Source organism: Protomyctophum bolini (assembly GCF_963924005.1).
Source record: "Protomyctophum bolini genome assembly, chromosome: 24".
Lineage (NCBI taxonomy): Eukaryota > Metazoa > Chordata > Actinopteri > Myctophiformes > Myctophidae > Protomyctophum > Protomyctophum bolini.
Window position 1 is genome coordinate 18,559,387 of NC_137885.1, and position 14,028 is coordinate 18,573,414.

General features: G+C 43.7%; 2 protein-coding genes across 2 annotated transcripts in view; one reads left to right on the forward strand and one right to left on the reverse strand.

Annotated features, from left to right (window-relative positions):
• Positions 1-2,301: 2,301 nt before the first annotated feature.
• On the reverse strand, positions 2,302-4,263 carry LOC308311801 (endoplasmic reticulum chaperone BiP-like; the record flags this gene model as incomplete). The annotated part of the gene is made up of 1 exon (XM_080758578.1): positions 2,302-4,263. One exon carries the CDS (start codon positions 4,261-4,263, stop codon positions 2,302-2,304), a length of 1,962 nt encoding a protein of 653 aa, XP_080614704.1.
• A 900-nt stretch (positions 4,264-5,163) lies between these two features.
• LOC308311802 (CTP synthase 1-like) overlaps positions 5,164-14,028 on the forward strand; it is a gene marked incomplete at both ends in the record, with an annotated part of 44,171 nt that continues 35,306 nt past the window's right edge. Inside the window, 2 exons of the mRNA XM_080758579.1 lie at positions 5,164-6,926; positions 7,718-7,862. Coding sequence (XP_080614705.1) covers positions 5,164-6,926; positions 7,718-7,862 — 1,908 coding nt within the window. The remainder of the gene's footprint in view (positions 6,927-7,717; positions 7,863-14,028) is intronic.

The window sequence follows — 14,028 nt, forward strand, 5'->3', positions numbered from 1 at the left end:
TTTTCCCCATTATTATGTATTGTAGTGCAGGTAATTGCAACAACCACCAAACTTGTGAAAAATGAAGACGGGGCCAGAATCAGAATCTTATTAGATTTACAAGGTAAAAGAGTGGGTTAAACTCATTGTTTGTGCATACAGTAGTTCCCATCATATTGTTTTGTCCATAGAAAGGGAGAAGGGAGGGGGAGAGGGTCAGGGCAGTGGGGAAAGGAGAGAAAAATAAACAAAGTCAGAAACTACATACCGGTCATTTATTTTACACATAAACCTGAGATAGGAAATAAAGGTGCGTGAGCATATAGCAGCAGGTGATATGTGCATTAGGACAGTGCTAGAATGAAAAAATGAACACACAAAAGACTAAAGTAATTAGGATTGAAAGGATTAAAAGAAAAAATGAACACACAAAAGACAAAAGTCAATTGGGATTAATGTGCAAAATGTAAATGCGTGTGTCTACAGCATAATCTACATAAATTAGACCAACATTGGTATAATCTGCATAAATGAGAAATGAAAAAGGTCAATTCCCTTGTCCATGGTACATTGTACATTCCACAGGTAGGATCAAGGAAAGAGCCAAGTCCAATTAAGGAAGAGCAAATGCTGCTGGCCTGCTGGCTTAAATCATATACCTTTCAACTAGCTATAGGTTGAAAGACAAAAATCACACCCGTGAAGTGAGTGGCGCTAATATATTAAGGTCTAACTCATGTTGATTAGGTGATGTAATGGTGATGTAAAACAAACGGTGCCAACCATATGACATAATGAGGGCCGATGACGTACATTTTCCCTTCATTGTTGTCAAGTTACCACTCCAGGTGGACTTTGAATAACAGTAAGAACAAAGATAGGCCTCGGAGACGAACTGTCTTGCATAATTAAGCCAGCCAGCTAGTAGTCAGACCTACTGAATAAACAGTTGAGTACATTTGTTCAAGAACATGAGATATTGTATAGAATTATGGAATTCCAGATTCCACATTGTCAATGGCGTTTACAAAACAAACATTGAACTAAAGACAAACATTAAAACTGTATAGGAGCTAGGGGCTAGCGCCCCTCAAAAAAGAAGTAAATAAAATAATGTGGAATTGGGGAACTTCATCAGTTGTTTTGGGATAGTTGGCAATAAAACAGGTATATAGGTTTAATTGAGAGGCGCTATATGCACAGCTTTGTGTGTATGTGTGTCTGTATGACCACGGAATGTGCTCAGCTGATTGATTGGCTGAGCAGGGAATGTGCTCAGCTGATTGATTGGCTTAATAAAAAATAATCACACTCGTGTGAAGTGAGGGGCGTTCTTATCATCATACATCGTCACATTCCGGCGAATCACAACTGGCGTCCTCACTTTTTATCCTGCAGAAAGCTGGCTATAGCTTTCTGTGCACATTCCGTGCTCAGCCAATCAAATCATCGCTATGGGCTACACACAAAGCTGGACATAGCCTCAAAAATGATGTTTAAAAAAAAATAGAGTGAGCGACATTCTTATCATTATATATCACATTCTGTGCATTCCGTGCTCATACACACAAACAAAGCAGCAGAAAAACTGCACTAACAATGATGTCATATTGCTGGCTACCATTTAAAATGAATGGTAGCCTGTAGCTTTGAATCATGTCACTCTCTTCACACAACTCCTGCTTGTTTAAGGGAAAAACTAAGTTCCATTTCCGTGCTCTTTTTTAACCCCATGTATATGTATATATATCTCACTCGTCGGACACGCGTGTTGCTGACGCGCGCGTTCATAAGCACTTCAATGTCAGCGATGCTCATGGTGCTTAATTCTTTGTAGCCTTGTATCATTTGTAGTTGCCAGTGTGAACGCAGCATCAGAGTTAGTGGACACTGAGGAGTTTACATCGTACAATACAGTCACAGAGCTTAAAACGGGAAAAACATGGTGGAAAAAGGATCAAATGGGGGTCCATGGTCTAATGCAGTGCATCAAAGTGGGGTCCTGGGGGGATTCCAGGGGGTCCCGAGCTAAATGTGTCAATTGCAAACGATATTTTAAAGGAAACATATTTATCTCCATATTTCAACTTTTTATGTTTTTCAAAGTCAAATGTCACTCACTCGCTGTTTCATAATTGCTTGCTCCACATCAATTTAACAAGGTTAAAAATGGGTGACACAATAGAGTGAGCTTGAATATCAGCTATTCTCACTATTTTTATATCAATAGGGATTACTTAAGTGGTTAAGAGAAGGCCGCCAACAAATCAAACCCTCATTATTTACAGTGCCACTAATGCTTAAAACTCATCCATTTTATAATTATAGTGACTTATTTTCCTCCTCGCCCTCTCCACTGTCAGGTTGGGCGCCAGCTGCTCCGTCATAAAGCTTTTGAACAATGGGCTGCACCACTTCTTCCAGTTCCTTCTTCTTGGCCTGGAAGTCATCCAGGCCGGCGTCCGGGTGAGATTCCATCCACTTGATTTTATCCGCCACGGCTTTCTCGATGACTTCCTTCTCCTCATCTGACAACTTGCCACCGAGCTTCTCCTTGTCGCCGATCTGGGCGCTCAGGGTGTAGGCATAACCCTCCAGGTCGTTGCGGGCGTCGATGCGCTCCTTCAGCTTCAGGTCCTCGTCGGCAAACTGCTCTGCCTCGTCCACCATGCGCTTGATGTCCTCGGGCGTCAGGCGGTTCTGCTCATTGGTGATGGTGATCTTGTTCTTGTTGCCCGTAGCCTTGTCCTCCGCCGAGACACGCAGGATGCCATTGACGTCTATCTCGAAGGTGACCTCGATCTGGGGGACGCCGCGCGGTGCAGGAGGGATGTTGGTCAGACCAAAGCTGCCCAGCAAATGGTTGTCCTTGGTCAGGGAACGTTCGCCCTCGTAGACGTTGACCGTGACAACGGCCTGATTGTGAGAGGCGGTAGAGAAGGTCTGTGATTTCTTTGTGGGCACCACAGTGTTCCTGGGGATCAGCTTGGTCATTACTCCTCCGACGGTCTCGATGCCGAGAGTCAGGGGGCAAACATCAAGAAGAACCACGTCGCCGGTGTCCTCCTCTCCAGACAGCACTCCAGCTTGCACGGCAGCTCCGTAAGCCACAGCCTCGTCGGGGTTGATGCCTCTGGAAGGCTCTTTTCCGTTGAAGAACTCCTTCACCAGCTGCTGGATTTTAGGGATTCTGGTGGAGCCTCCAACCAAGACAATCTCATCGATGTCAGACTTCTCCATCTTAGCGTCTTTCAACACTTTTTGAACAGGCTTCATTGTGGAACGGAACAGGTCCATGTTGAGCTCCTCAAACTTGGCACGGGTTAGGGTCTCGGAGAAGTCCCCGCCATCAAAGAAGGACTCAATCTCCACACGGGCTTGGTGCTGGGAGGACAGGGTCCTCTTGGCCCTCTCGACCTCGCGACGCAGCTTTTGGACGGCACGGTTGTCCTTGCTCACGTCCTTGCCGGTCTTCTTCTTGTAGAGCTTGATGAAGTGCTCCATGACGGCCTGGTCAAAGTCTTCACCTCCCAGGTGAGTGTCACCGCTGGTGGCGACTACTTCGAACACACCGTTATCGATGGTGAGGAGGGAAACGTCAAAGGTGCCGCCACCGAGGTCGAACACTATGATGTTCTTCTCTCCGTCCTTCTTGTCGAGACCGTAGGCGATGGCGGCGGCGGTCGGCTCGTTAATGATCCTTATGACATTCAGTCCGGCAATGACGCCGGCGTCCTTTGTGGCCTGGCGCTGTGCGTCATTGAAATAGGCAGGTACGGTGACCACGGCATGTGTGACCTTCTTTCCCAGGTAAGCCTCTGCGGTCTCCTTCATCTTAGTCAGCACCATCGCAGAGATTTCCTCTGGAGTAAAGGTCTTCTTTTGGCCACTGCTGATTTCCACCTGAAAATGGGGCTTGGTCTTCTTCTCAAGAACCTCAAAGGGCAGGTACTTGGTGTCCTTCTGCACAGAGGGATCACTCCAGGAGAGGCCGATGAACCTCTTTGCGTCAAAGATCGTGTTCTCAGGGTTGGAGGTCATCTGGTTCTTGGCAGCGTCACCAATCAAGCGCTCGCCCTCAGCCGTGAAGGCCACGTAGGATGAGGTGATGCGATTTCCCTGGTCATTGGCGATGATCTCAACACGGCCGTTTTTGAAAACTCCGACACATGAGTAGGTGGTCCCCAAATCAATTCCAACCACCGTCCCAAAATTATCCTTGTCATTGCTGGCAGCAAACACAGTGCTGGCCACCAGCAGAAGCAACAAGTACAATAGCCTCATCTTAATCTTGTCTGCACAGCTTCCCTTGAGAAATACCTTCACTAAAAATCTCTAAGACAAACTTATGATTAAACTACTTATTGATTTCTTCAAAATCATTTAAGACTTCTGCTGTCTGTACCTTTATACACTTCTGCTATGATGTAGGCATGATGTTGCTATGATGTCGTCCAGGGTGGACGGACCGGGATGTACAGTATACAGTAGTAGGATCTATAAATGCACGTCTGTAATGCACGTAACTCGAGAACCGTTTGTCGCACCGCCCCACACACTGAATAAAAGTTTGGAGCATCTTAAAGTGAGTTGCGAGCCCCTTCTTCTTTTTATGTTGACTGTCTATACAGTTTTGGCTCAGCACCAAAGGAGGATGTGCGTTACATATCTCACTCTGGAACGGGTACTCTGACACGGGTACAACGGGACACAGAACTTCATATATAGGAATAAATGGACACAGGAGATCAGAAATCTCCATATATTGACACGGGTACAACGGGTATTGCATAGCCGGGTGGGGCCTGGATCTCCAAATTGCATCATTCTTGGGCACTGGCCTAGTAATTAATAACTAGAAACAGTGTGGGCTCGAGCAGCCCTCTACTCGATGATGATGATGATGTATTGACACACATGTCGTCACAGCCCCCTCCACTGTTTTCCTATTGGTTGAACCACATGACGTTTCACAGCCCAGAGGCCAAATGGCCCGGGAATAATTACAAATTTACCCCCAATCTGGGGACGGCTGTACAGATTCCTCGATCCCACCATACTTACCTCTGGTCCTTTGTTGACGTCATATAGCTGATGCCATATGACATCACATCTGTTCATACAGTATAACCAGTGCGACTTTAGGAAAGGTTTCACATAGATTAAGGCTTAGGGTTGTACTGTATGATCATGAAGTACATCCTGGTCACTGGAGGGGTCATATCTGGCATCGGTAAAGGCATCATAGCGAGCAGCGTGGGGACCATTCTCAAGTCATGTGGTTTGCACGTGACCGCAGTCAAGGTCGACCCTTACATCAACATAGACGCGGGAACGTTCTCCCCCTACGAGCACGGCGAGGTGTTTGTGTTAGACGACGGGGGCGAGGTCGACCTGGACCTGGGAAACTACGAGCGCTTCCTGGACATCCGACTGACCAGAGACAACAATATGACCACCGGAAAGATCTACCAGTCCGTCATCAACAAGGAGAGGAGGGGAGACTATCTGGGCAAGACCGTACAGGTGGTGCCACATATTACAGATGCCATTCAGGAGTGGGTGATGAAGCAGGCCAGAGTACCCGTCGACGACGACAACGTCGAACCACAGGTGTGTGTCATAGAGCTAGGGGGCACCGTCGGAGACATCGAGAGCATGCCTTTCATCGAGGCATTCCGGCAGTTCCAGTTCAAGGTGAAGAGGGAGAACTTCTGTAACATCCACGTCAGCCTCGTACCGCAGCCCAGTGCAACAGGAGAACAGAAGACCAAACCCACACAGAACAGTGTCAGGGAACTGAGAGGACTTGGGTTGTCTCCCGATCTGATTGTGTGTCGCTGCACCACTGCACTGGAGAATTATGTCAAAGAGAAGATCTCAATGTTCTGCCACGTAGAACCTGAACAAGTCATCTGTGTGCCCGACGTCTCCTCCATTTACAGAGTTCCTCTCCTCCTGGAGGACCAGGGCGTTGTGGGATATTTGAGCCGGCGGCTGAGCATGCCCATCGAGACACACCCGAGGAAGATGCTGACCCAATGGAAGGAGATGTCCGACAGGTCAGAAGGACTCCTGGAACACTGCTCTATAGCACTGGTTGGAAAGTATACAAAGTTCTCGGACTCCTATGCTTCTGTGATCAAGGCATTGGCGCACTCGGCGCTAGCCATCAGCCACAAGTTGGAGGTAAGGTGTGTAGACTCGGCTGATCTGGAGCCAGCCATGCGGCAGGAGGAGCCAGTGAAGTACCACGAGGCCTGGCAGAAACTGTGCAGTGCTGACGGTATCCTGGTTCCCGGAGGATTCGGTGTCCGAGGGACTGAAGGGAAGATCCAAGCCATCAATTGGGCCAGGGAACAGAAGAAACCCTTCCTAGGGGTGTGCCTCGGAATGCAATTAGCCGTCTGTGAATTTGCCCGCAACGTGTTGGGATGGGAAGATGCCAATTCCACCGAGTTTGACCCAAAATCAAAACATCCAGTGGTGATTGATATGCCAGAGCACACCTCCGGACAGATGGGTGGGACCATGAGGCTTGGAAAGAGACGGACCCTCTTTAAGACGAAAAACAGTGTATTACGTAAGCTTTACGGTGATGCAGAATATGTCGATGAAAGACACAGACATCGCTTTGAGGTCAACTCAGGGCTGAAGGGTCACTTTGAAGAGAAGGGCCTTCGTTTTGTAGGTCAAGATATTGAGGGGGAAAGAATGGAGGTGATAGAGTTGGATGATCATCCATATTTTGTGGGGGTTCAGTACCATCCTGAGTTCACCTCTCGTCCCATCAAACCATCGCCTCCCTACTTCGGTCTCTTACTGGCTGCCGCCGGGAAACTCCAGAACTACTTGCAGGAGGGCTGTCGCTTGTCTGCACAGGACACCTACAGCCATCATAGCGGTAGCAGCACCCCTGGCCCTGACGAAATATCAGAGCTCAATTTGTCAGATTTTAAGTCTATGAATCTATCAGATTTAAGTTAAGGTCTCTCAATAAACTGTTATCAGTATCACTACATAGATATTGGCCTGGAACCTTTCCTACATTTCCAACGGGCAAATTAAAAGAATGCCTCTGGTGATAAACCTGAGCCATATTTGCAACTGGAACCTGATTGGTGCCCCACAACATAAACAAGTGTAACAGGTAGAAGGGTGTTTTCTCCCGTGTAGCTCTGGGCTAGATGACCACATTCCTACAAAATTCTGTACAGCAAAGTGTAATTACCGTATATAAATATTTAGCAGTGGAGATGGTACTACAGTAGGCAAAGTTGTGGCGGCTCGCCGTGTGAAAGTCAAGGACAACTTCTACAAGTAAGTTTGTCTTTTTTAAGTGAATTGTATTAACACACACTGAAGGGAATGGCAGAATGACCAATGCAGATAACAACTACTGTAACTGATAGCCACTAGCCGCTATTTGCTTGTTGTGAATGTGAATGTATCTTATGCATTGACATATCAAATATATAATAAGTTAATATTCTGAAAATAAGTGACTGGTGTTACAAACTTCCCATAGAAGTGCCACCTCTTGAATAGAAGTGCTGATATACATTCTTGATCTTTCCACGTTATAATTTTGACAAATGGTTTTATACACAATGAACACACTGTTTAGTATTATTATGTTGTCCTGTCTGCAGAAGTATTTTGATATTCCAATGAAAATGGCAGAAAACGGCATATCGAAGTCGGCTTTTAGGCATGAGCCTTGTTACAGGCCTTTCAGTCGGCCAAAGCTTGACGGGTACGAGGAGGTACGTGGATACGACTTCAACCAGGGAGTGGACCACCGGGCTCTGCTCCGCTCCTTCCTGACCACAGGCTTCCAGGCTACTAATGTGGGTTTGGCCATCGAGGAGATCAACAAAATGGTGAGAATGCTGGCATAACACACCTACACACTTGGTTGATGCCGAAATCATTTAAACCCATGACACCCATGTGTCATGTCAGGACATGCCAATATATACTGTAGGTGAACAATGAACATTCTGCAAAAGTAAGTACAGTAAATAAAACTGCAGATCCACAAACACCTTGTTTGGATTGGTTAAGCACACCCATCATCACAGAGCTTGTCAGTCTATTGGTGTGCACGATGAATAAATCAGGGTGTGGTTCCAATATTTAATTTTGACCTGATGAAAATCCATGTTGGATAAAAATGTGTTCATGGCATGGCATGGAGCAAGTGGCATTACTTATTTTACTGATGCTGTTTCTAATCTTTCTTATTACAATCTTCCAATAAAAATGCTGCCGACTTTCAAGAATGCCCACAGTGGACCTGTGGTCTGTTTTATTGTCAAATAAAACATTTGGGAGTAGACTAGAGGATCATCAAGCTTACAAGCAGAACTTTATCAGGCTATAAAGACATTCCTCGACGTACTGTATAGCATCAAGGGATTGACACACCATTATTGTTTGGAATTACATTTTACTAGTGGGTAGGCCTATTTGTTAATAAATGACTCCTTCTCAGCCATTATCACCTTCTATGTGGTTGAAGAAAGTAGTATTTTACAGCACTGTTTCCTAAAAAGTGGGTCCCGAGACCCATTTGTGGGTCACAACTTTTCCTACATTAAAATATATATATATATATATATATATATATATTTCATAAGAAAATTATTTTATATAAAATTATTTTTAAAACAAACAAAGAAATCTTATAAATTTGAAATACAATTTATAATAATTAAGAAGTAGTGAAAATCGACAAGCTTGCACGCTTGTAGATCTGCTATTTTCACTAGTTTGGGTCTCGGGCAAACGCCTAATCTCTCTTTTGGGTCTCAACCTGAAAAGCTTGTGAACTACTGCCTTACAGTATACATTGGAGTATCATTATATAATACTAGACCCTGCCGACTTGGGAACGATGAAAATCATCCATATGCAATACCCGTTATATCCATAGTACCAGTTTTAACCATCTGTCTGTCTGTAAGTCCTTGTGCAGTGGTAAACGTCTGTGGAGAATGTGTGGAGAATGTCTGAAGAGTGCAAACTGACTGTGAAAAGTGGACTGACTAGGGAATCAAATAGCAGGTGTGGGAAATAGGGCTGGGGTTACCATGGCAATCAATTGGCTCTGGCAGAGCCTGGAAATTGCAAAGGTGTGGTTTCTTAGGCTCATTAGGTCCACTGGCAGAGCCTGACCAGAGCCTTTTGTGGCGGTTCTGGAGCCGATGGAGTTAGTGGAAAGAAGTGAAATGACACAATCAGAAGTCCATGCAGTCCTCCCTGCCAGACAGATTGTACCATCTTCCTCGGTTACACTTCCAACATGATCAGCTCCGGAGTCAGGGAGAGCATCCGCTACGTACCTAGAAGAGCACAAAATGAAAATGGTACAGTACAACAGAATCCACATAAAAAAAATCAGACCTGTACTGTACTGTACTGTACTGTACTGTACTGCTATTTTTGCTATATCTGGAATTGAAATCCTGATTTCATTTTTTGTTGCTATTGTTTAATTGGAATCCTGACAATCCTCACATTTCAAATACATTTAGTTATAGGTTAGGCCTACTTATGTTAACTTTATGAACTTAAATGCAAATTACATTGGCCATAAAAAAGACATTAACATTCAGCAAAAGTCATTCAGCTACTAATATAGACTGAAGTAATTAAAGCGGGTCATGTCTGCATGTTTGGAATTGTAACAGCTGAAATAATAATGCAGTATTCGGATATTAACCTGCGGGCCACATTCATTGAAGGTAGGGGCAGCATGTGGTCCTCGGGCCGCCAGTTGCCCATGTATGCCATAGAATGAGGTGTCTATACAGTATACATTGTATCTCTGTGTACAGAGAGACACACACACACACACACACACACACGTACGTATAGCAATTAGCAAGTTTAGCTCACAAACACACACTATTCGAATATCCAATGACTGTGCATTCTTTCTCCAATTTTCCCCTGTGGACACAGGCGTCTTCCATCAATCTTATGTGCGTGTTTGTTTTAGTCTCCTGTGTTCATAGCCAGCCATCCTATTTTTCATCCGGGCTGAAATAATGGCGACATGGCACCGCCACCGCACCACATGAAACTTTTATGCTTTCATGAATTTCTGCGTTTGGGCCGGGGGTCTTGTGCAGTTTGAAAACAGATGCATGTTCAAATGGGAAACGAAGAGCTGTCATTACGGGCCAGGGGAGACCGTACAGTACCAAAGTTAGTAAAAAAGAAGGATTGCATTGTAGCACATAAAGGATGCCTTCACACTGTCCACAATATGCATTACAAACTGTACCATTTGCCTGCTTTTATTATGTTTCATTCTAAAACACAAAAAAGGTATGATAATGTCTATACAAATATTCAAAAGTCAGAACAGTTGGCTTGGGCTTTCACCCATGCTGCAGCCATAAAAGACAAACACATTCCACATACAGCAAACAATACACATAAATAAACATACAGCAAGACTCCTAAAATCCCCTAGATAAACAGAATGAATCAACAGAAGCAAAGGTCCGCACAAAAGCCACAAATCCCTTCAATAAAAACAAAGATCCTCCAGTGTTTAAACGGTTTATTAAGGAATATAGGGCCTACTGTATTTATTTTCAAATCTATTCTGCTAGAAGGGACCCAGAGGCAGTAGCTGATACCCTGCAGCATTTAGATTAGAACATATATTTTTGTACCTGCATGCATGACACATAGGCTACGCACGCACGCACACACACACACACACACACCCCTTTTGAAATTAGATAGATAAGAGGTAATTAGAAGAATAAGAGGCAAGAAAAATAAAACAAGCACCACCAAAACTGTCCTCCGCTATGCAAATAGGAATAAAGGAATAGCCAGCACACAAGAAATGTCCTTTTCACATGGTTTATTTACCGCTGATGGATAACTGACACGTTTCTCCCTGTTGGGCCTTCCTCAGCGTTGTGACAAGCTAACAGGAAGTGATGTACCCTATTGTCCTGAATATAAGAGTAAGTTTGTTTTATTTTCAATGGAAATATCCTATAAAACAGGGTCGTATTATAATCGGGGACTAGACTATTTGACATTCAATGTTCCTTTTCCACAAATGAGTCTTGGAAAATGGGGGTCGTCTTATAATCAGAGGCGTCTTATATTCTGTGCATTACGGTATATGCTGATATGATACAATCAAGCGCAATTGAATACAGGTGCCAACTGTCATCACCTTGAAAGCTATGTTTACATTCATATGGTACGGTTGATACAGGATAAATGCCATGTGAAATAGTAGGCTAAATATAGAAAATAGTAAAAGAAAATGTACACAATCAGCCAACTCAATATACAAGAGGGCAGGCCACTACAGGGCCTAAAAACAAGCACAAGATTACAGTGTCTCACCGACACCGTATCGCGTCCTAAAACCAAAATCATCGAATTCCGTTTGATTAAATAACAACACACAACAACGGCACATAACAGTCAATGAGAACAAACGAACAGGACTATGATCACATTATCGTGAGGCACAATGTCCAGACCCTGTAAGTCACAACATTTCCTCCTGCCCCGGGGGAGAGTGCGAGTGTCCCTGGCCATGCTTGTCCAACCCGTTCTACTCCACAACGGCTATACAGGATTCGCGAGTGCACACGTGTGTACACAATGGTGACACACGGTGTCATGTTCTCTCACAACAGGTTAGCTCGTTTCTTTTTTAGCTTTTTCCACCTTCGGAAGGTCAAACACTACCTCTCCCAAAATGACCTGGAAAGGGTTATTCATGCTCTTATTGAATTACTGTACCCCAGACAGTTTTTACATTACTTGATTCAGTAAATGGATATTTGATATTCATTTTAGCTGCCCGCCCCCTTCCTGTACAACTAACTTAAACCTCCATTTTAACCATCATAGATTCATCTAAAACACCCGTCCTTTTTTCTGTTAACCAAAATTGTCCTTCTAATACGGTAGGGGGCGTGTATTGTTATTTAATTAATATTTGTAATAATTATTTTTGATGTTTTAGTCTCCTCCGGCCTCTCCAAAATAATTATTAAAAATAAATGGGTATTGTAGTCCAGGAAGGAAGTGCAGCCCAGAGTCACTGGGCTCACTGCTAAAATCTAAAACCACATATTACACACATAAAGACCCCCAGGAAAGTGTTCTAAATCTTCTAAACGTCATTAACATATATCCTTTTTGCAAAAAGGATGACGTGTCCCTTTAAGGCTTAAGCTTACCCCCAGTTCTAGACGGTGTACAAGACGGTGTAACTTCCGCGTGGATCCAGGACTTCACGTCACGTGGTCATCAACTTGCTGGCGATGGACATTTTACACAAACAAAATGTTTGCCACAGACATACAAAATGAGTGGTCAATAATATTACCATAAATACTAAATGCATACTAGTCCAGTACACGATGAAGAAAAAAACACTCTTTTTAAAGCTCTGTTTTTAAATAGGGAGAGTGGTTTGACCTTCACATTTTTTTATAGTAACGTTTGTGGTTTTAAAGTGGTTTTGAAATAGGCATGTTGCGGTTTCCTCAACCCTTTGTACTTTATTTCACTTTATTACTTGTGCAAGCCACTGTTTGGTACTGTTTTAACAAGGTTTGGATACCTGCCAGGCAGTGTCTTTATTAGAGTGTTAAGGTGGTTGCACACTGGACGTGTTTTTCGGGAAACCGACGGAAAAACGCAGCTAAAAATCAAAAAAACGCAGCAGTGTGCAGGGACCTTTAATGTCAATTGTTGGCATTGACATTAAAGGGAAACCCAGCTCGCATCGTGGTATGTTAAAATCAGGTCATTCATTGGCATGGAAGACCTTTGTTTTTAATGGTTCTCAGCAGTGGCGTTTCTGGGTGTACCGGTTCTCAAATGGGGTTCGGGAACCCTCAGGGGTCCTTGAGGGGGTTCCAGGGGATCCCCGCAGCAACATTTCTTATCAAATCAAAATCAGTTTAAACACTTTAAACCTATTTTATACATCAGCATACAATGACCTGTCTTGATGATCTCCAAGCTCAGCTGGGCAACCTAAAAACCCAAAGAAACAAGCAAAGAAACATTGTAATAACTGCCATTTGTCTCTAAATGTTCTGATGAATTGAATAAAGTGTAATGCTTTATCATGGTGTCGTCCACAGTAACAGTTTTTGTATTGAATTATTGAAATGTATCCATTACTGTCAATCAATCAATCAATCAATGAGAGTGCCTGTAGTGAATATGAACAGTGTGGATCAAACTTTGTGACTTGCAATTATATTCTTATTTTATTTCAGTAATGACTCAGGTGTCCGATAATGTAGTAGAGTAAAATAATGTTCTTGACACCTATTGACGCTGCTTCACACAACAATCAACATTTATAGACAGCTTGCCTTCTACAGAATCACGCATATAAATGGCTCCCGAACTGGCAGCTATACCAACAAAGTTCACAGCGTGAACAGCCATGGACGAGCACAGACGACCGCTAACATCAGATATAAGGTTAACAATGTTGATTTGACTTGATTTGATGTAATGTATCTAATTGTTTCATACTTTGTATGATGAATGAAACCAACTCATGATTGATTTGAATATATATTACAAAATTACGCCTTGAAGTTGTGTTGTATTTCAGTAGAAAATACAGTTGCTATAATGGTTCTTGGTAGGCATTGACGAGTGGCCCTCGAGTACATTGAGTGTGCCAGAGTAACAGTTGACATTGAAAATGAGATTTCAGCAAGTACTTACGGGCAATTTCACTCTTACTTTTATAAGATGCATAACGGCATGATTTGTGCATTGCTGTGGGCTGAACACGGGCCGGCATAGGAAAATTGCAACTAATGATCCAGCAATAGCTGGAACCTCTCATACGTAGTTTGGGTGATGGAATGTGGTACTGTATTCCTGAAAAGCTAGAGCTGCTATCAGTATATTGCAGGAGCACACTCGAGCCAAGGTCAACTTAGCCTAGCGGTGAGACTGACACCTTCAATATCACTGGCAGCATATATACCGTACTGCAGGGTGACACCCACACTCGCT